The sequence below is a fragment of the Lynx canadensis genome, chromosome C1 (assembly GCF_007474595.2).
Source record: "Lynx canadensis isolate LIC74 chromosome C1, mLynCan4.pri.v2, whole genome shotgun sequence".
Taxonomy (NCBI): Eukaryota; Metazoa; Chordata; class Mammalia; order Carnivora; family Felidae; genus Lynx; species Lynx canadensis.
Genome location: NC_044310.1, coordinates 26,486,441 through 26,508,773, shown reverse-complemented (window position 1 = coordinate 26,508,773; position 22,333 = coordinate 26,486,441). Strand labels below are relative to the sequence as shown.

The window sequence follows — 22,333 nt, the reverse complement described above, 5'->3', positions numbered from 1 at the left end:
GTGTGTGTGTGTGTGTAACCCTTTTGTTTATACTAGGTCTTACCTTTTTGTTTTAATCAGTAAATATTTATAAGGCGCAAACTACTTCAACGGAGCTCCCTTCTACAAGGAAAAATACAACACCAGTTATAACCAGTGTGGTGTCATTGGCAAAAATACCTCCTGCCCAGCCCACAGGGAACACTAATAGTGTTTTAAAAGGTATGACTTGATGTAAAGGCATTTAATTAGACTATAGAGTTAAGTGTGTTGTCTAAGTAGCTCTTGTTAGTAATATTTACTTTTATATTTCTGTGAGGAAACATGCCCCTTTTTCTCAGAGGGAAGTGGGTAGCAGGCAGATTGGCATGGGTAGGGAAGGAAGAGGCGTGTACAGTTTATTATTATTCTTTTAAACCTAAGTGATTTTAATATAGTTGCCTTTATCACCGGAGATTCTACTGTAGTAGGATGAAATTGGGGCCCAAGAATCCTTACCTTTCTCAGGCATCCCAGGTGATATTGATGCCCAGTTTTCTTGGACCATTCTTTGAGAAATTCTGGAGTAGACTCTGGCCCACCTTAGTGAGAGGAAAATAACTTGTTGGTTTCAGTGTTTACATCTGTATATTTTGGGGATAATAATGTGTGTGTTCATTTATAACAGGTGCAGTTACTAAAGAGGCAACACAAAAAGTCATTGAAGATGTAAGTTTTATCGTTAATATTTTTCCTCATAATGCCACTTGGGTTTATTTTCATTTTGGATGTAACATTCTAATATGTATCTGAATGCATTTCGCTTAGTCTTCAAAAAAAAGTAGAGTATTATGCACTGATTTTGTTTCGGAATCTTAAAGTTACATTAATAAGAATGCATTTCTGATTTATTTCGTTGTGTTCTGGCTCCTGAATTTCTTTCTTTCTTTTTTTTTTAATTTTTTAAAATTTAAAAGTGAGAGAGAAAGAGCACGAGCAGGGGAGAGGGCAGAAGGAGAGAGGGAAAGAATGTTAAGGAGGCTCCACACTCAGCGCAGAGCCCAGTGCAGGGCTTGATCCCATGAGCCTGGGATCATGACCTGAGCCGAAATCAAGAGTCAGACGCTCAACGAACTGAGCCACCCGGGCTCCCTGGCTCCTTAATTTCTTTAAATTCTTGTTAATTCCATCTGGCTGCTTATTTTTCTCTTTTACTACATTCAAGTATTTTTCTTTTAGACTGGAAAGTCTCTTGAAAAAGTTCAGTGTAGTGTTATTTTATGCATCTTCAAATTATGTGAAGCTGAAAATAGTGCAAAGTAAAAATACATTTAAGTTCCCACTTTATGTTTCCAATTTGAAGTATTGTGAAACTTTTTAAAATTAAAAAAAATATTTTGAGAAAACACATAATTTCAAATCTGACTAGTTGAAAGGATTGCAAATTACATCATTATTTTCCTATATCTTGTGTTAGCAGGAAACAAAATTCCCATCATCTTTTATCAATATCACATGAACCTAATATATTGGATCTTGGGTTAATGTTTTTGGTGACTGTTTTTGGTAGCTGTCTTAACATTTGCTTTTGGTATAATTAAAGATATTTTTGTATGTCATATAACAGTGTCATTCAAGTTTATTAAGTAGTGGTGCTAGTGCTAAAAAACTGTACCCCAAATTCAGTATCTTTGGAACAGAAGTTAGATGTGATAAAACTCTGTGATAAAGGCCAGACCAGGATGTGATCCCCCATGCTGTTCATTTAGGAGAGTGCAGCCTGCAGAATATTGAGATAATGCTCAAAAAAACAAAAGCAGCATTAAAGAAGATACATCGTTTAGTTCACACACACACACTCTCTCTCTCTCACACGTACACACACACACACACACACACACACACAATCTTATAACCAGGCAAGAATAATGGAGTAAACGGAAAAAATCCTGGCAACGCAGCTGCAAGATCAGTGCTGCTGTAATGCCCCCCTGAGTTCAAGCCATTGCCTGTGCTAAGGCCTGAAGTAATTTTAATGATTTGAAAGGAGTTGAAAGTGAGACAAAAAAGTTCACTACAAGTCATGGCTGGCCTTCTAATTTTAAAGCCTACCAAAGTTTTAAGAGTATAAAAATGAGCAGGCAAGCTATAGCTGCTAACCGAAGCTATCAAAACATTTCAGCTTTACCATAATCTAAAGAGGCTTTATCTTGGAAGACGACAGCCTCACGCCTGATAAACAATCTGTGAAAGTGACAAAGAAGGTGAATTTGTGCAAGGTTGGTGAAGGGGATGCTGAAATTTCGCTTGGGTGGTTCTCCGTGGAGTAATACAGGAAGACTTGCTAGAATTAGAAAAACAAAGGCAGCTGGAAGAGGGTCCCGGCACTTATTGGGCCTTCAGCACAGCAGCCAGCAGCGAAGTAACTGGCATATGCTTTTGACCGTATTCCAGCAACAATTGCTATTATTAAAGAAAGTGATCCAAATGTGGATTGCTGTTTCATGGTGGCAAGGTGAAAGATGGACAGTGTGTCTGCATATCAAGAAATCCCCAGAGGCAAAGAAAATGAGAGCAAAAACCAGCCACATCAGATTCATTCTTTAGTAGAAATCTTCCAGGGACTCAGACCCGCCTTCCCCATGATGTGGCGAGATAGCTTGTCCTAATTTGATACCTTTTAACTCTCCCCTTACTTGTGTTGTTAGAAGATGATAATGATAACTTTTACTCAATTATTTTCAGGCAGGATACTGCAGTAGTTAATGCAATATCATTAAGTTAACTTTGTACTTATATTTGTATATTGTATATTATACATTAAGTTATATTTTAAAATTACGTGATTAATAAATTGCTATAACAGAATGAATAATTCTCTTCTTAAGCACATAACTGTATAATTAATAAGGGTATTAATAGACTAGGTTTTATACTAATGTTATTAGTATATATTATAAAAATATTCTATATTGGTTGCAAATTTATGTATCCTGAGAATGCATCCTTTTTCTTCTATATATGGGACAGTTAGTTTTGAATTATTCTGGGTTTTCAAGAATACATCCCTCATTTAAATAGGACTGCCCTATGTATTTTTTCTCTATGTGGAGTACCTCTATAATTCACCAGTCATTTAAACTGTGTTATAGAATAGGTCTGATTAATGTTTTCAGTTTAGTCAATACAAAGTATATGTAGTACTCTTAAATTTAAAAAAAAATGAAAGTTTTAGAATCTTTTCTTTGTTTCTCTCAGACTTTAGTTTGACTCTCCTTCAAGTTATTTAAATAGTCTTAAATTTTAGGGGAAGGTGAGATATAGAAAAGGACAAAGAAGAAAATCTGCACAAGTCAGGGCTCCTGTGTGGCTCAGTCAGTTGAGCGTCCAGCTCTTGATTTCGGCTCAGGTCATGATCTCATGAGTCATGGGTTGAGCCTTGCATCAGCCTCCATGCTGACAGTGTGGGCCTTGCTTGGGATTCTCTCTCTCTCTTTCCCTCTCACCCCATCCGTGCTGTCACACATTCTCTCAAGATAAACTTAAAAAAAATGTGCACAAGTCAGCAGACTTCCTAGGTAGTAATGTTTTAGACTAAACTTGCCATACAGACTCTGTTGCAACTCCTCATCTCTGCTGTTGTGCAGAAGTAACCATAGACAATCCATAAATGAGTAAGTGGCTGCATTCCAATAAAATTTTATTTACAAAACCAGGTGGTAGGCTGGGCTTGGTCCACTCCAAACTTTGCTAACTCCTGCTCTACTGTATTCTCACCATTGAGAATTAACCATTGTTAGATTGGGCTTATTTGCTTAGTTTTAGTCTATCTTTTTTTTTCTTTTTCTTTTAAAACTTATGTTTTTTTTCCTAAATTGAAGTATAATTGACATACAGTATCCTATTAGTTTCAGGAGTACATCAGTACATCATAGTGATTTGATATTTTTATACATTGTAAAATGATTCCCACAGTAAGTTGTAGTTACCATCTGTCACCATACAAAGTTATTACATTTTTATTGATTTTGTTCCTTGTGTTGTACATTACATCCCCATGGTTTATTTTTCTTATAACTGGAAGTTTGTACCTCCTAATCCCCTTCACCTGTTTTGCCTGTCCCTCCTCCCCCCCCACCCCCAATCTCTCCCTTTCTCTGATAACCAGAAATTCTATCTAGGAATCTGTTTGTTTTGTTTGCTCATTTGTTTTGTTTTTTACATTCCACATACAAGTGAAATCATATGGTGTTTGTCTTTTTGCGTTTGACTTATTTCAGTGCACATAATACCCTCTGGGTCCATCTATGTTGTTGCAAATTTCATTCTTTTTTATGGCTGAGTTATATTCCAGTGTGTGTGTGTGTGTGTGTGTGTGTGTGTGTGTGTGCGCGCGCGCGCGCGCGCATCATGCTTCTTTATCCATCCATCAGTGAATACCTAGGTTGCTTCCGTATCTTGACTATTGTAAATAATGCTGCAGTGAACATAGGGGTGTATGTATCTCTCCACTTTGGTGTTTTGGTTTTCTTTGGATGCATTCCTAGAAGTTGAATTGCTGGATCATATGGGAATTCTATTTTTAACTTTTTGAGGAAACTCCATACTGTTTTCATACTATTTTCTACAGTGGCTGCACCAATATACATTCTCACTAGCAGTGCATGAGGGTTTTTTTCTATATCCATGCCAACACTTGTCATTTTTTTGTCTTTTTTATAATATCTAATCTGGCAGGTTTGAGGTGGTGAATCATTGTGGTTTTGATTTGCATTTCCCTGATGATTAGTGATGTGATCATCTTTTCATATACCTGTTGACCATCTATATGTCTTCTTTGGAAAAATGCTTATTCAAGTCCTCTGCCCATTTTTTTTTTTTTTAATTTTTTTTTTTTCAACGTTTATTTATTTTTGGGACAGAGAGACAGAGCATGAACGGGGGAGGGGCAGAGAGAGAGGGAGACACAGAATCGGAAACAGGCTCCAGGCTCTGAGCCATCAGCCCAGAGCCCGACGCGGGGCTCGAACTCACGGACCGCGAGATCATGACCCGGCTGAAGTCGGACGCTTAACCGACTGCGCCACCCAGGCGCCCCTGCCCATTTTTTAATTGGGTTATTTTTTTTATATTAAGTTGTATAAGTTCTTCCTATATTTTGGATATTCCCTTATCAGATGCATGAATTGCAAATATCTTCTCGCATTCAGTAGATTGCCTTTTCACTTTGTTGATCATTTCGTTCTCTATGTAGAAGTTTTTTAGTTTGATGTAATTCCATTTATTTATTTTAGCTTTTGTTGCCCTTGCCTGAGGAGATTGGTCCAAAAAAATGTTGCTGATACTTATGTCAGATAGCTAACTGCCGGGGTACCTGGGTGGCTCAGTGGGTTAAGCATCCAGCTCTTGGTTTTGGCTCAGGTCATGATCTCACAGTTTTGTGGATTCAAGCCCCGAGTTGAGCTCTGCACTGGCAGCGTGAAGCCTGCTTGGGATTCTCTCTCTGCCCCTCCCCCACTCATGCTGTCTCTGTCTCTCTCAAAATAAATAAATTAATTTAAAAAATGAAAAATAGCTAATTACCTATGTTTTCTTCAAGGCGTTTTATAGTTTCAACTCTTACTCAACATGTGGTGTAAGATAGTGGTCCAGTTTCATTCTTTTACAGGTAGTTGTTGGGTTTTTCCCTTATTGAAGAGATTGTCTTTTACCCACTGTATATTTTTGTCTCCTTTGTCATAGATTGACCATATATGAATGGGTTTATTTCTTGGTTCTCTGTTCTATTCCATTGATCTCCATGTCTGTTTTCCGGCCAGTACCATACTATTGTGGTTACTATTGCTTTGTAGTTTGAAATCAGGGAGCGCGTGATACTTCAGTTTTGTTTTTCTTTCTCAAGATTTCTGTGGCTATTCAGGGTCTTTGTGGTTCCATACAAATTTTAAGATTCTGTGTTCTAGTTCTATGAGAAATGTTGTTGGTATTTTGATGGGAATTGAATTGAATCTATAGATTCCTTTGGGTAGTGTGGACATTTTAACAATATTAATTCTTCTAGTCTATGAGCATGGTATTGCTTTCCATTTATTTGTATCTCCTTCAGTTTCTTTCATCAGTGTCTTATAGTTTTCAGAGTACAGATCTTTCATCTCTTTGGTTAAATTTATTTGTAGGTATTTTGTTCTTTTTGATGCAATTGTGAGTGGGATTGTTTTTTAAGTTTCTCTTTCTAATAGTTCTTCATTAGTGTATAGAAATGCAACTGATTTCTGTCTGTTAATTTTGTATTCTGTGGCTTTACTGAATTCATTTCTTATTAGTTCATTGACTGCTGGATAGTGTTGTATGAAAGTAATGCATTTTATTTATCCTTGCTTTGTTGATGAACATTAGGTTGCTTCCAGGTCTTGACTATTAAAACAATCTCTGCTACAATCAACATCTTTGTATACATCTCCTTGTGCACGTGTGCTGGTGTTTGTCTGGTGTAGATATGGAAGAGTAGAATTTTGAATTCAAAGAGTATTTGCATTTTTGTTTTCAAAATGTCTGTTTCAGTTTTTATTCCTACCAGGAGATTATGATTATACTCATTTCCCACAGCCTTGCTATCATTCAATGTTGTCAGATTTAAACATTTTTTGTCAGTCTATTTAGTAATACCTTATTTTATTTTGCATATCACTGATAACTAGCAATTTTGCTTATATGTCTGTATTTTTGAACATTTGAATTTTCTTTTCATTTCCTGTTCTTAATTTTTCCCCATTTTTGTGTGGAATTATCTTTTCCTTATTGATTTATAGAATCTCTTTATATATTCTGGATTTGCGCCCACCTCTTTCTACTCATTTTCACCGACACAAAAAACATGCAGTAATACTTAATATCTATGAAAAATATTTTAACACCAGAGCCCTCCAGCTATTGTCCTATTTCTCTACTCTCCATTTTAGAAAAACTCTAAGGGTGGCCTCAACTTCCTGCCTTACTCCCTTATCTGTTATCTTTCCTTAGGGCACTTAAGTCAGGCTTTGCACCATTCCATTGAAACTGCTCTTGTCAGGGTGCCTGGGTGGCTCAGTTGGTTAAGACTTTGGCTGAGGTCATGATATTGCGGTTCATGCGTTGGAGACCTGCATTGGGCTCTGTGCTGACAGCTCAGAGCTGGAGCCTTCTTCAGATTCTGTGTCTCCCCTCTCTTTCTGCTCCTTCCCTACTGTGCTCTGTCTCTCTCTCAAAAATAAACACGGGGGGGGGGAAGAAATTGCTCTTGTCAAGGTCACCATGAACCTTTAGTTTTGCAAGTCCAGTGGTCAATTTCCAGTTCTCATTTAACCTATCCTTTCAGTAACATTTGATACAGTTGCTCTCCCTTTCTTCTTCAAATACCTTCTTCAACTTCTAGGTCAACATACTTGTCTTTTTTCTCAATCTTCCTGGGGACTCAGTACAGTCCTGTGGTTTTTAAACACCCCCTAGATGGTGGCTTATTCCCAGATTTATTTCTCTTGCCATGACCTCTGAGCTCCAGATTCATGTATCCAGTTGCCTACTTGACATATACACTTAGATGATTAATGGCCATCTCAAATAATATGTCTAAATCAGAACCCTTTTATTCCACCCCAGACTTCCTCTCTAGTGTTCCTTACTTCTTACCATTCCTGCTGCTACCTTCTTTGTCTGAGGCACCATCGTCTTTTCTCTGATTCATTGCAGTGACCTCCTACCTGTCTTCCTGCTTGCATTCTTGCCCTTTGCATTTTTTTTTTCCACATTGTTAGCAGAATGATTTTAAATCAGATTGTGTCACTCCACTGCTTAAAAATCTTCAATGAAATTCTGTAAAAGAAGAATAAAGAAGGGGGAAGAGGAAGATCTAGTTTCCAAAATTATAGTAGAACTGTAAATTTTATGAAGCTAGAAAGATAAAACAATTGATACTGAAGCCATGAACTCAATAGAAGTCTGGAAATAGATCTAAATATGTATGTAGATTTAGAAATAATAAAGATAGCACTTCAGATCAGTAGGAGAAACTTATTCAATAAACAGCATTGTGACAACTGAGCATACATATGGAAAAAAATAAATTGGATTTCTACCTTACAAGTTCCACCAAAATGAAGTCCACATGGAGAAAAGATTTAAATGTAAAAAAATAATAAAGTAGTAGGGAAGAATACAGGAAAGAATTTTTTTTTTTTTAATTTTTTTTTCAACGTTTATTTATTTTTGGGACAGAGAGAGACAGAGCATGAACGGGGGAGGGGCAGAGAGAGAGGGAGACACAGAATCGGAAACAGGCTCCAGGCTCTGAGCCATCAGCCCAGAGCCTGACGCGGGGCTCGAACTCACGGACTGCGAGATCGTGACCTGGCTGAAGTCGGATGCTTAACCGACTGCGCCACCCAGGCGCCCCCAGGAAAGAATTTTAATAAACAAGTGGAGAAAGTCTTTCTAAATATGTCACAAAACTCAGAAGCCATAAAGAGTTGTTATGGAAATTCAGCTACATTTCAAAGTCAGAAGACATGAAAAAAATTAAAAGGTTGCAATTCATGTCATAAAAAGCCAGTTTTTCCATATGTAAAGAGCTTCTATAAATCAATAAAAAGACCCAGCACCCAGTAGAAAAATGGGCAACAAAATCTGATCCATCAGACTAGTAAATAAAAATTATTCTTAAAAAAATTTTTTTAATGTTTATTTATATTTGAGAGAGAGAAAGAGACAGAGGGCAAATGGGGGAGGGACAGAGAGAGGGAGGCAGAATCTGAAGCAGGCTCCAGGCTCTGAGCTGTCAGCACAGAGCCTGACGTGGAACTTGAACTCACGAACCATGAGATATGACCTGAGCCGAAGTCAGATGCTTAACCGACTGAGCCACCCAGGTGCCCCGGAAATAAAAATTATTCTTAAACATATGCAAAGATATTCAACTTTAAAATTAGAGAAATTCCAACTTTATCAGATTGGCAACAATAAAAATAATGGATAACACTGTTAAGGCATTTTTACATGTTGTCAATTGCAGTTGGTAAAACTGCTACAGAGAGCAATTTAGTAAAACTTGTTAAAATTTAAAATGTAAATACCATATTACCAAGGAACTCCATTTTTAGGAATTTATCCTTCAGATATATTTTGCACATTTATAAATTGAAGTATGTACGGGGATGATTTCAGCATTGTTTGTAGTAGCAAAGGCTTGAAAACAGCCACATTGTTTGATCAATAGTCAGGGCCATTGTGAGTTCATTCTCAGTTACTGTGTGAACTAGAAAAAAAAAAAAAGGCCTACATGGGTAGAACCTGAAATATACCCCTCTCCTAGCTCATACTTAGTCATGTGGTCTGGTGAGTGGAATTCCCTGCCCAAGCATATACAGCAGCTCTTTGGGGACTATAGTTAAAATAAGTACGCTATATCCATTATAGTAGAATACTGTGCACTTAAAAAGAATGTGGTAACTATATATGTACAGACATAGAGCAGTCTCATATACAATAAATGAGAAAGGCCAAATGGTATAGCAAACTGCCATTTGTGTTTTAAACACACATACACACATCGCTTCTCGGCCTTTTGGCTAAGATCAAGTGTAAGCACACATACACACACACACCACCACCACCACCACATACCTATACATATGTATAGAAAGCCCTGGAAGGCAGCCAATGAATAGATAATAGTGGTTGCCTCTAAGGAGAACTGAATGACTAAGGCAGAATTTAAGAGGGAAATTAGTATATTTTCATGTTTGATATTAAAGTCTTTGAATTTTATGTCACATGTTACATTACTCATTCAAAAAATTATGCATAGAAGTTTTTAAAACATTTTTTAAATGTTTATTTATTTTTTAGAGAAAGAGTGTGAGCAGGGGAGAGGCAGAGAGGGAGACAGAGACTCTGAAGCAGGCTCCTGTGCTGACAGCAGAGAGCCTGATGTGGGGCTCGAACTCCTGAACTGTGAGATCATGACCTGTGCCGTCAGGTGCTTAACCAACTGAGCCACCCAGGTGTACCCCCCACCCCCTTCTTTTTTAACTTTATAGAATTTTTTTTTTAAAGCTAAAGGAAAACAGGGCACAGGATAGGAGTAGATAGTTCACAGAAGAGGAAACACTAATAATGCTTAAACATGCAAAATACCTAACCACACTACTGTTAGATAATTTTTCATTTATTGAGAAATAACAAAAAGTTTCATAAATACCATATTAACTGGAGTGTTGGGAAACGAGCTCACGTACATTGCTGAAGGTCATATAATGTGATATAGTGTGCTTCTATGGAAAGCAGTGTGACTGTACCAACATAATTAAAGTCTTCTGACCCACCAAACCACAATTTAGAATACCTTATTCTATAAATATACTAGCACGTGTAGAATTAATTTATATGTAGGGGTATTTATTAAAGCATTGTTTGGGGCACCTGGGTGGCTCAGTCAGTTAAGTGTCCAACTTCAGCTCAGGTCATGATCTCATGGTTCATGGGTTTGAGCCCCACATCAAGCTCTGTGCTGAACACTTGCTCAGAGCCTGGAGCCTGCTTCAGATTCTGTGTTTCCTTCTCTCTCTGTCCCTCTGCTTGTGCTCTGTCTCACTCTGTCTCTCAAAAATAAATAAATGTAATAAAAAAAAGCCTAGTTTGTAATAGCAAATGTTTTTAACATTCAGTTTTCAGTAGCAGAGACTCTTCAGATTACCTATGATACATTCAATGTATAAAGCTGTTATTAGGGTGGCTTTATACAAAGTTATGTAAATATACCTCTAAGATAGCTTGCTAATAGGTACAGTACAAGGTGCTAGAGCCTTGCTAATAATATGCCACCAATTTGTAGTCAGAAGCAACTTATTTAATTACATAGACCACCTTTAGAAGGATGTGTAAGAAACTAGGAGGGCACCTGAGTAGCTCAGTTAAGTGTCCGACTCTTGATCTTGGCTCAGGTCATGATCTCACGGTGTGTGGGTTTGAGCCCTGCATCAAGCTTCACACTGACAGTGTGGAGCCTGCTTGGGATTCTCTCTCTCTCTGCCTCTCTCCGTGCCTCTCCTGCTCACACATGTGCTTTCTGTCTCTCAAATTAATAAACTTCAAAAACAAAACTGGGAACCTTGTATTCAAGGTTGAGTCTGGACAGGGGGTAGATGGGTGGAAAACTTACTTTTCATGTAAATACTTTTATACCTTTTGTATTATTACATAATTCAAAATTATTACATCCATTGCTTATTTAAAAAGTAAGTTTAAATATAATTTGCAGTGCATTCCATCATATTTAAAATACAATCCTAATTTCTTACTGTTTTTGAAACTAAGACCTTCAAGATCCTATACAATTTGGCTTCTGCCAGCCTCTTCAAACATTTCATTCTAGCCCCTGCTTACTTTATTTCAGCCTTGTTCTTGTTAATGTTCCTAAAGCATGCTAGACTCTCCCATTTCAGGGCTTTTGCATCTGTAATCCCACTGCCTGGAGTCCTCTGACTTCAGGCGTTTGCGTGGTTTGTTCTTTTAAGTATTCAGAAGATCTCTGCTCAAATATTTACTCTAAAAATACCCTTTCTCCACACCATCACCCTCCATTCCCTTACCCTGCTTTCTTTCATAGCACTCGTCACTACCTGGAATTATACAATATATATTTGCTTTACTTGTTTATCTTCTGTGTCTCCCTGTGGGATGTAAAGCCCATAAAGGCAAGACTTTCTTTCTCCTTTTTTTTGCTGTATCCCCAGGGCTTAGAACAGTGCCTGAGTTACAGTAAACATTCTGTAAATACTTGTTGAGTGAAAAACATGTTTTATTTATGAAAAAAATTTTTTTTAATTTTTATTTACTTTTTGAGAGGGAGAGAGAGAGAGCAAGCAGGGAAGGGGCAGAGAGAGAGAGGGAGACACAGAATCTGAAGCAGGCTCCAGGCTCGGAGCTACCAGTGTAGAGCCTGATGTGGGGCTTGAACTCATGAACTGCGAGATCATGACCTGAGCTGAAGTCGGACACTTAACCACTTAACCAACTGAGCCACCCAGGCACTCCAGCAAACATCTTTTAAATACATTTTCTCTCTCTCTTTCTCCCTTTAGGATGTTTTATTCTTATTTTTGAGAGAGAGAGAGTGAGAGCAGGGGAGGGCAGAGAGAGAGAGGGAGACACAGAATCGGAAGGAGGCTCCAGGCTCTGAGCTGTCAGCACAGAGCCTGATGTGGGGCTCAAACCCACAAACTGAGATCATGACCCGAGCTGAAGTCGGATGCTTAACAGACTGAGCCACCCAGGTGCCCCTTAAATATATTCTCTAACTCTGTTGCTTACTCTTCAGCTTTGTTTTATAAAGACCTTTATTTAAAAACAAAAAAAAAAAATTCAAGATAGTCAAATGTATTAGTCGTTTCTATTTTGTTTATAATTCTTGTGTTTCTTTTAAGAATACCTCCTCTTTGTTCTGGTCATTTGAAAGTTCTCCAGTGATTTAATTTATTTTATTTTTTTGTTTTGTTTTATTTATTTTTTAAATATTTTATTTTTAAGTTATCTCTCGTCCCAACGTGGGGCTTGAACTCACAACCCCGAGATCAAGAGTCTCTGCTGACTGAGCCAGCTAGCCACTCCCTCTCCAGTGATTTTAAAGTTTCATTTTTTTCATGTTGAGGTCTTAAATCAATATGGAATATATTTTGCATAAAGTCTGAGTTGGATCTAATTTTTCTGAATAGCCAATTGTCTTAATCAGTAAAGATTGTTTTTATTGTGTTGATTGTCCTTACTATAGGCAGAGTATTTTTAAAAAATTAATGAATGGAACTGACACTAATTAGAAGATTTAGGAATTAGTGTATATTTTCCAAAGTAGCTTCTTTATTGCAACTACTCTTTCACAGGAATTCTGTTTCTTTTACTATGTGCCAACTTTCAATTGATAGTGATTCTGGTCAGTGTTAAGGTACTAAAAAACATGTTTTTGGTTTCTGAATTTGCTTTTAACTAGGGAAGCACACAGATAGATGCCACAAAACTTCTATCTTCCCAGTCTTCCAAGCTTTTAAAGAACAAAGCAGTATTGTGCAAGCCTGTCACACAGACCAAGGCCACCTCTTGCAAACCACATACACAACACAAGGAATGTCAGACAGGTATGTATCCTTGTGCTCTGCTTATGTGGAAAGTTAACTCTGTTTTGTTTTTGTTTTTTTTAAGAAAGGCAAAGAAAATCATATACCATTTCTTAAACGGGAAAACATTCATCCTTGCATCACATCCTTTGAACATCTGATTTATTCCTTTTATAATTATTGTCATTAACACCAAGAACTACTAAATTGAATCCATCTGCACACACAGCATTATGTGGACAGACATCTCTGTGCACTGCTGTTTTTCAAATGTACAAACTATTATAACTATTAAGATACAAATTTCTTTAAAAGCGTTAATGATTTAACTGTAGTTCTTCTTTTTAAAAACAATGTGAATTAATTTGTCATTTACTAAAAATATAACTGTGTGTCTGAGGCATTGGTGATCAGGAAAATGACTTGAATTCATATTTGGAAAGGCTGTAAACTATTGCTGCCCCAATCCATGTTAACTGCCACTACCCTCATGTTTTCAATTACTTACATAGCCTACTCTGCCCAAAGCATTTTTTGATTTTTGTTTTTAATGATAATTTTACTACACAGAATATATGTAGTTTATTTAAAAGTATAATCTGTCAACAAGTAATCTTGAGTTTTTATGTAGGGTGCATTTCTTTTAGTAGGAGTCAAGGAGAATCCTGTTTTCCTTCCAAAGTAAATTTGATTGTTGTATATTCCTGTTAAAATGATATACTCTGTGTACATGAATTTATATTCTATATACATTCACATGTGGAAGGTAGTAAAAGATCTGTGGACATCTATATGTGTGGGTATGTGTGTGCTTATACATTTTTTAAAAATTTCTAGATTAAATACTGGATTGTTTAAGATGTACTGTTGTGAACTTTTTCCTTTGACATTGCTCATCAGAAATATTCCATGTCAATATAAATTTAAATATACATTGAGATTCTCAATGGATGCATAGATTCCAATGTATGTACCTATCCATCCCCCTAAGATTGACACTTGGATCGCTTTTAGTTGCTTAATATTGTAAACAGTATTGAGTTAAGTTGTGTAAATGAATCTTTGTTCACTTGTCTAATTAGGTCTTTAGGATAAATCCTAAGTAGTAGAATTTCAGATTCAAAAGCTATCATAGATTTTTAAGGCTTTTTGATATGTGTTGCAAAACTGAAAAATTACATCAGTGTTTGAGAACACCCATTTCTCTTTACCCTCATACATTGGGTATTAAAACTACTAATTAACCTTTTTTTTTCTTCAACTTTAATTTGGAGAAATTTCAAAGTTCAGAATGATTGAAAATATGGCACAATGAACATTAATATATTCTACAGCTAGATTCACCAAATGTTAACTTTTTATTTTTTTATTTTTTTTTTAATTTTTTTTTTCAACGTTTATTTATTTTTTTTGGGACAGAGAGAGACAGAGCATGAACGGGGGAGGGGCAGAGAGAGAGGGAGACACAGAATCGGAAACAGGCTCCAGGCTCCGAGCCATCAGCCCAGAGCCCGACGCGGGGCTCGAACTCACGGACCGCGAGATTGTGACCTGGCTGAAGTCGGACGCTTAACCGACTGCGCCACCCAGGCGCCCCCAAATGTTAACTTTTTAAACATTTGTTTTCTTTTTTCTGAAATTTAAAAAAGTAAATTAATTTATTCTTAACTAGATGCATCCTGTGGACTTCAGCCCTAATTCCAGCAATCTGTTGAATATATATATATATAGCATTGCTAGTTCACGTCCCGCATCCTATAGTTTTGCTCTAGTCAGTGGCCAAGTTTTGGGCAAGGAGAAATTCTGTTTTTAATGGCACCATGAAAGTTCTGTGGTTTCTGTTTCAACGTTAGTGTATTCTTTTGACAAATATAAGTACTAAAAAAAGATATTTTAAATGTGTGGGGGAAAACATAAAGACTATTGCTTATTTCTTCTTGAAAAATAACAGTGATTCAAATATTTCATTCAGATTTACCTATGCCTAATGAGAAAAATGATGCGGAACTTGATTCTCCACCTGCAAAGAAAAAAAGAATAGGTTTTTTCCAGACTTATGATGCGGAATATTTAAAAGTTGGTTTTATTATCTGTCCAGGATCAAAAGAAAGTTCACCAAGGCCACAATGTGTCATTTGTGGAGAAATCTTATCCACTGAAAACATGAAGCCAGCAAATCTTTCTCATCATCTGAAGACAAAACATTCAGAATTAGAAAACAAACCAGTAGATTTTTTTGAACAAAAATCTCTTGAAATGGAATGTCAGAATAGTTCTTTAAAAAAGTGTTTACTAGTTGAAAAGTCACTTGTGAAAGCTTCTTATTTAATTGCTTTCCAAATTGCTGCCAGCAAGAAGCCATTCTCCATTGCCGAAGAATTAATTAAACCATATTTAGTGGAAATGTGTTCAGAAGTTTTGGGTTCAAGTGCTGGAGACAAAATGAAAACCATTCCTCTTTCTAATAACACGATTGGACACAGGATTGATGAGTTGTCTGCAGACATTGAAGATCAGCTGATTCAAAAAGTCAGAAAGTCAAAGTGGTTTGCCCTTCAGGTAGATGAATCATCAGAAATCTCAAATATCACCCTTCTTTTGTGCTATATTCGTTTCATTGATTATGATTGCAGTGATATAAAAGAAGAATTACTGTGTTGCATTGAAATGCCTTCTCAAATAACTGGTTTTGAAATATTTGAACTAATAAATAAATATATTGATAGTAAGTCTCTGAATTGGAAACACTGTGTTGGTCTCTGTACAGATGGGGCTGCAAGCATGACTGGCAGGTGTTCTGGTTTAAGGGAAAAGATTCAAGAAATCGCCACGAATACAGTGGCATTTACACACTGTTTTATTCACCGTGAGCATTTAGCAGCAGAAAAGTTGTCTCCATGCTTACATAAAATTCTTTTGCAGTCAGCACAAATTTTAAGTTTTATAAAGAGCAATGCATCAAATTCACGAATGTTAACGATTTTGTGTGAAGAAATGGGGCCTGAGCATGTGAATCTACCCCTTCATGCTGAAGTACGTTGGATTTCGAGAGGGAGAATTTTAACAAGATTATTTGAACTACGACATGAAATTGAAATTTTTTTAAACCAGAAGCATTCAGATTTGGCCAAGTATTTTCTTGATGAAGAATGGGTTGCAAAGCTGGCCTATTTATCAGATATTTTTTCACTTATAAATGAACTCAACTTAAGTCTCCGAGGAACTATGACTACTCTCTTCAATTTGTATAATAAAATGGATATACTTAAGGAAAAGTTAAAAATGTGGTTGAAGCGCACACAAGAGAATGATTATGACATGTTCCCTTCATTTTCCGAATTCGTAAACTCATCAGACTTAAATATGAGAAGCATTGCAAGCATTATTTTTGAGCACCTGGAAGGACTTTGTCAAATGTTCAATGACTGTTACCCACCAGAAGAAGACTTGCGTTCAGGAAATTTGTGGATAATTAATCCTTTTATGAATCCCAAAGATAGTAATCTCATGGACTTCGAAGAAGAAAAACTAGTACAGCTATCTTCAGATTTGGAATTACAGTCAGTATTTAAATCAATGTCTGTGACTCAGTTTTGGATAAATGCAAAGACAAATTACCCAGAACTCCATGAAAAGGCAATGAAGTTTTTATTGCCCTTTTCAACTGTTTATTTATGTGATGCTACATTTTCCGCTTTGACTGAGTCAAGACAAAGAAATCTGTTGGTTTCTGGTCCTGCTCTAAGACTTGCAGTCACATCTTTAATTCCAAGGATAGAAAAATTAGTAAAGGAGAAAGAATAGTAAGATGGGTATTGCTAATGATCAAAGTCTATAATTTTGTGTTAAATTTTGTATAAATATCCTAAAATATAATTTCCTAATGTGGATATGTGTTTTCAGTGATTATATGTTTTAATAATTTTTCTTTTTGTTGAGGAATAATTGTGCATTTATACCTAGTTATATATTATAATTTTAATAGTCCAAGGCAGAGAATTTAGCTATTTGATTGATTGATTGGATCATCTGGATTAGGGACAAAAATGGTCACAAAAAGCCTGTTTGTAATGTATCAGCACACCTGGATGTTAATCTGCTTGGCCTTTAGAAGCACATGGGACATTGCAGTCTTCAGCCAGGCAGCCACCCACCCCAGCAGGTTGTGGGTACTAGAAAACAAAGATCTAAGCAGCTTGGCTGATCAGAAATAGAAGCTGCAGGAGAGTAGGGGTTTCTGTGGCGCTCTAGACCAGGGCTTGGCAAACTTTTCCCATAAAAGGCCAGATAGTGAATACTTTAGGTTTTGCAGGCCATGTGGTGGCAACTAGTCAATTTTGGGTTTGCAGCACAAAAGCAGCTGTAGGCAATACACAGACAAATGAGTGTGGCTGTGTTTCAATAAAACTTTATGAACATTGAACTAAGAATTTCATATAATTTTCATGTGTCATGAAAGCTGCCTTAAAATTTTTTTTATCATTAAAAAATGTAAAACATTGTTAGCTGGGGAGGAAGAAGGGGGAACCAGTGGAAAAAAACCGCTGACTAAATTTGGCCCACAGTTTGTCCATCAAGGTCTAGACTGATTTCCAGGTTATAGCAGATGGACCACGAGTGGCCTGTAGGGTTTTGTTAGTGGAAGTCTCTCTTACCTATGCTGCAAGTGTCTGAATTTTCAAACACTTCATATTTTAATTTCAACTGAGAGGAATTGGAGGAAAAATATATTTTACACAAAGAAAACAATTTATAATTACTTGCTACCGACTTATTAAAAATTTCATAATTTACTAATTTACAAATAATGTTTGAGCTCTTACAGGTGCCAGACATTGTGCTAGGCCTGTTCCTAAGGAGAACAGGCTTAATCGCTTTTACAGATGCAAATAGTGAGGCCCGAGGAGGTTAGGTGGCAGCTCAGATCCCAAAGCTAGGGTGGCTCAGGCTGGAAGGAAACCCCGGTCTTCTGCGAGGCACGTGTAGATGGTTACTCCTGGAGTCTGACTCTACTCAGTCATACTGGTTGGGAGACAAGAGACGCCCCTTGAATTCAAAGGGGCTCGTGCGGTCAGTTGAGCCACTGGGCTTCAGTGCCCCCATCTGAGAGATGGGGATGCCCCTCCCGAAGGCCGTCTCCCCTCGCAACAGGTGGGGGCCAGAAAAGAGGGTGGCAACAGCCTCGGGGTGGGGGGCGGGGAGCGGGAGGTTCTGGCGCCGGTCTTCTGGTGGCCCTGGGGAGGGAGGAACCGAGCGGGCGGCAGGGGGAGGGTTTCGGCGGGGCCTCTCCTCTCCTCCCCTTCCTTTCCTTTCCCTTTCCTTCCCTCCCGGAGGACTTGCGCGGCCATGGCGCTCGGGCTCGCCGCTCTGCGCGTCCTGCTGGGTGGCTTCTTCGCGCTCACGGGGGCGGCCAAGCTCTCGGGGCAGATCTCGGCTCCAGCGTCCGAGCAGATGGTGAGCAGCGGGATGTGGGCGGCCACGCGGCGGCGGGTACTGCGGACGCGGCCGTTACCCCCCCCCCCCCCCGCGGCGACCGGCCCGCCTGCCCGCGCCGGTGCCCTGCGGACCCGCCTGCCTTCCGGCGAGACAGTGCTAGACTGAGACGTAGGCGCTCTCCCGGGGTGCTCCTCCGAGTCCTCTGGCTCTTGCCTAGACGGAAGGGGCACATCTTCCAGCTGAGCACTGGGGGCCCCGGGCAAACCTAGGGCTGGAGGAGGAATGCGCCGGGACCCCGGGCGGAAGAAGATGGAATGGAAGGGGGACCCAGAACCCTCCCTGCCCCTTTCTCCTCCTTCTCCTGTTTGCGTTCTTGGGAGGTTCATGAGGATGGGTTTATGAATTACCGCTTGGTGGGCTAGGAAACTTGCCCTGAAGGTGAAGTGTGTCTGCTAAAGGTTACACGGCAGGTCAGGAAGCAGGAGTCAATCTAGACGCTCCCCTAACTCAGAATCCAGAGAACCCTTCCCGGGCAGCTTGAGAGGGAAGTCTACAAGTTCTTCCACCTTCCGGCTAGGTCCAGACTCGGGAAAGCTTTCGTGCCCTTACGCTCACCAATTCCCCAGCCCTTCAAATAAGCCTGACTTGGAGACCCCTGCCAGCCTCCGTCTCCCAGGCCTGGGTTCTGCCCTTCCTCCCTGGTTTACGGTGGTGGATTGTTTGCGGAAGTACCTCCCCAGAGCCAGCCGCTTAGAGTTTCTTCCTTGCTGCTGACAGTAGGGGAGGTAGAGCTAAAGTGGGGGTGGGGTGCGATGCAGGAAAAGGTAGTCAGCCTGAGGCTGAAGTTGTCACGGAGCCTAACTCAGCACAATGAGTCTCTTTGAGCCTCCTTAACTACTCTTGTGTCGACTGCAATGGGATCCAGGCCCAGCATACCATATTCATAGTGGAATCCGTTGAATGAGCAACCGTCTACCCTTCCATCCTCACCCCCACCTCCCAATATTCCCAGCGTAGTGTCATCAGGGGAAAGCAGGTCAGGCAGAAAGAAAGAGAAGCTGTGACATTCCTAAAGTTGGCAAGCCTAGCTTCCTGGTCCTGGAATTTGGGGCTGGGTTGTAATCTGGTGAGAGTCTGTTGAGAAAATCAGTCCATCTCTGCACCACACCATCCAGCCCTTCTTGGAGGGTAAAGCCTGTTTCCTGATTCCAAAGCTCAGCTCCCCCCGCCCCTCCCCAGGGAGGCCCTCCCCTCTCCAGACTGACCTCAACCCTGGACCTGACCTAGAATAGTAGCTCCTTTGTTGGGGGGGTGGGGAGGGGTTGAGGGCGCAGGCCCAGAATGTCCCTGTGGAGTGCCCAGGCAGTGGATCCTTGTTGAGTGTGGCTGACAGACATTCCCTGCTGCCCCTAGAAAGCCCTGTTTGTGCAGTTTGCTGAGGTGTTCCCGTTGAAGGTGTTCGGCTATCAGCCAGATCCCATGGGCTATCAAGAGGCTGTGGGCTGGCTGGAACTGCTGGCTGGGCTGCTGCTGGTCCTGGGCCCACCGATGCTGCAAGAGATCAGTAACTTGCTTTTGACCCTGCTCATGATGGGTAAGGGGGTGCAACTGGGCTGGGGAAATCGGGGCCTCTGGCAGAGGATCATGGAAGATCTGGCTGTTCCCTTTACTGTTGCCTCCTTTCCTTTTTTTCTAGAACCAGGAGCCCTCCCTGCTGTATTCTATTTTCCATGGCCTTTGGACTAGGACAGGTGCTTTTAAAACTTAATATACTAGAACGTGATTCTTTGTCAGACATACTTCCTACCTCATCAGTTCAGCTGGCTGCAGGGTATTCCCATTGTATGGATGTATATAATCTCAGAGTCCCTACTGCTCTCTCCTAAGCCCTACCCTAGAGAGGAGGGGATGGAGTTGCAGCTGCCGGTGGGGTTATGTGTCTGGCAGGTGGGAATAGAGAGCAAGGAAGCCAGGGCCCCCAGAAAAGCAGAGAATTTCCCTGTGACAGGCAGTTGTAGAGCACCCCCTCGTAGCAGCTCTGCCCACAGGACCTGCTGATGTACCAAGACAGCTGCTGCTTCAAAGGTCAGACGACTTCAGACTCTTCTGGATCCCCTGGCCTTGTGTCACCATTGCCACCACTGCCACCCCTCCCCCCCGGACTTGCTTTCCATCTCTGAGGCTTCCCTCATTTTCGGATCTTTCCCATACCTCCACCTTCCCTCCGGTAGGATTAAGAAAGGAGAAGGATTAGAAGTTGTTCCCAGATGCCCACCTACCTGCCTCCCTGCGCCATTTGGCTAGATTGCTCCTGTTTCTTTCTCACCCTCGGAGAGGGGCTACATTAGTTTATGAGGCTTCTGATTCCTGGTTCTGTTTGGGAGGCCAGAGAGATGAGAGCAGCTAGCTCAGGCTCTGTGTGGGTGTGGTTGGGAGGTGTTGAATGGGAAGGCTTCAGCTGGAGAGGGGCAGGGGGCCTCAGGGACCTCACTTTCCATTCCAGGAGCCATCTTCACTCTGGCATCTCTGAAAGAGTCACCGAACACCTACATCCCAGCAGTCATCTGCCTGGGGCTCCTGCTGCTGCTGGATATCTGCCAGCTCTGAGTCCAAACTAAGAAGGTGGTCAGACCCACTAGGAAGAAGACTCTTGCAAGTGCATTCAAGGAGTCCTGGGAGTCCTTTTTTCTCTTCATGCCACATCACTATCACAGCAGGAGCATGGTGGAACGCCGAGTCTGCCACCTTCTTACCAGTGCATCCAGGGCTGTTCGGTGTCGAAGCAGACATCTTCTCTACCTGACCCTGCTTTCTCTCTGAGACATTCACTGCTCTTTTTTGAGGAGCACGTGTTGCACACACTGTCATTCCTCATGTAATGTGGAAATAGAAAACAGAAAAGCAATTTAAATCACCTCAAAATTTAATGCACCAAAAATAACCACTATCCACTCCTTTTTAATAACTGTACGTCAACTCTTACTATGCCTTTGTACAGATGTTTTTAATGAAAATGAGGCAATTATAAATTACTTTATTAAATGTCTCTTAAAACTAACATACTGTAACACCATTCATTCCGTGTCCGTTTTACCTCATTGATGTTAATGGCTGTATAGTATTCCGTTGTGAGGATGTACTGTAATATATTTATCCTAGCCCCCACTAAGGAACATTTAGATTGTCCCTAGTTTTTTGCTATTGTAAACTTCACAGTAAATCACCTTTGCATACTTACTGTCTTTCCCTCGAAGTGAGGGTGCTGCTTCAAAAGACCCGCACATTTAAAGCATTGGTATTACATACTTAAAATTTACACCTTGGCTATGGCAGAGTCTAAGTACCTGCCTCTGCCTGTGTGCTTCCCAGTCGCGTGAGATATCCCCTCCCATTCTTTTACTTTGTGCACTTTAGATCTGCGGAGCTAACAAAGATGGGCATTGGATCATTGTTTTGCAGGATCTGAAACTGCAGCCTTTGTTGGCGAGGTAGGTACTTAGTGCAGTGCTCCTTGGATATCTACATGGAAGCAGAGGACAGCCAACTCAAGGGATGCTGCATGGTAAAGCAATGCTGGAAGCCGGGGATGAATCCCAGAGGTCCCAGGGAATCAGAAGGGTGTGTGTGTGTATGGACAATTACTGAGGGAAAGTGGCCACGTTAGAGTCCCTACTATCACATCACCAACTGTCTTCACCTCAGTGGGGGCCTTTTGGAAAGTGATATGCCTCCCATAATGGAAGAGAGGAAAAGAGCTTATTTATGCAAGTGCCATAGCCACCAGCCGACAGATTACTTTG

The 22,333-nt window shown here is 40.0% G+C and overlaps 2 protein-coding genes across 11 annotated transcripts in view; both read left to right on the top strand.

Annotated features, from left to right (window-relative positions):
* Positions 1-17,520, top strand: part of ZMYM6 (zinc finger MYM-type containing 6) — a 42,828-nt gene extending 25,308 nt beyond the window's left edge. For 5 of the 6 annotated variants that reach the window (XM_030324017.2, XM_030324016.1, XM_030324018.1 and 2 more), the window contains 4 exons: positions 61-201; positions 647-687; positions 12,974-13,118; positions 15,070-17,520. In XM_030324017.2, coding sequence (XP_030179877.1) covers positions 61-201; positions 647-687; positions 12,974-13,118; positions 15,070-16,901 — 2,159 coding nt within the window. In that variant the 3' untranslated portion in view covers positions 16,902-17,520. The remainder of the gene's footprint in view (positions 1-60; positions 202-646; positions 688-12,973; positions 13,119-15,069) is intronic. The other variant, XM_030324019.1, reaches the window with a different exon arrangement.
* An 862-nt stretch (positions 17,521-18,382) lies between these two features.
* On the top strand, positions 18,383-21,591 carry TMEM35B (transmembrane protein 35B). 5 transcript variants are annotated; one of them, XR_003971072.1, is made up of 5 exons: positions 18,393-18,551; positions 19,947-20,127; positions 20,230-20,284; positions 20,582-20,760; positions 21,037-21,125. XR_003971072.1 is itself a non-coding variant. In XM_030326746.1 (4 exons), the coding sequence occupies exons 1-4, from the start codon at positions 18,444-18,446 to the stop codon at positions 21,061-21,063; spliced, it is 369 nt and encodes a 122-aa protein (XP_030182606.1). In that variant the 5' UTR covers positions 18,383-18,443; the 3' UTR covers positions 21,064-21,125. The 5 variants fall into 5 exon arrangements, 3 of the variants coding, with proteins under 3 accessions (XP_030182606.1, XP_030182607.1, XP_030182605.1); XM_030326746.1 differs by lacking the exon at positions 19,947-20,127 and having other exon boundaries at positions 18,383-18,551; XM_030326747.1 differs by lacking the exon at positions 20,582-20,760 and having other exon boundaries at positions 18,394-18,551; positions 21,037-21,123.
* The last annotated feature ends 742 nt before the right edge of the window (positions 21,592-22,333 follow it).

Bases quoted from the DNA above. Each gene is read 5' to 3' on its own strand.
- TMEM35B (XM_030326745.1), top strand. From the start codon at position 18,444: ATGGCGCTCGGGCTCGCCGCTCTGCGCGTCCTGCTGGGTGGCTTCTTC. The intron at 18,552-19,946 runs GTGAGCAGCGGG...TGCTGCCCCTAG, and splicing joins CTCCAGCGTCCGAGCAGATG to AAAGCCCTGTTTGTGCAGTT. The intron at 20,128-21,036 runs GTAAGGGGGTGC...TTTCCATTCCAG, and splicing joins TTTGACCCTGCTCATGATGG to GAGCCATCTTCACTCTGGCA.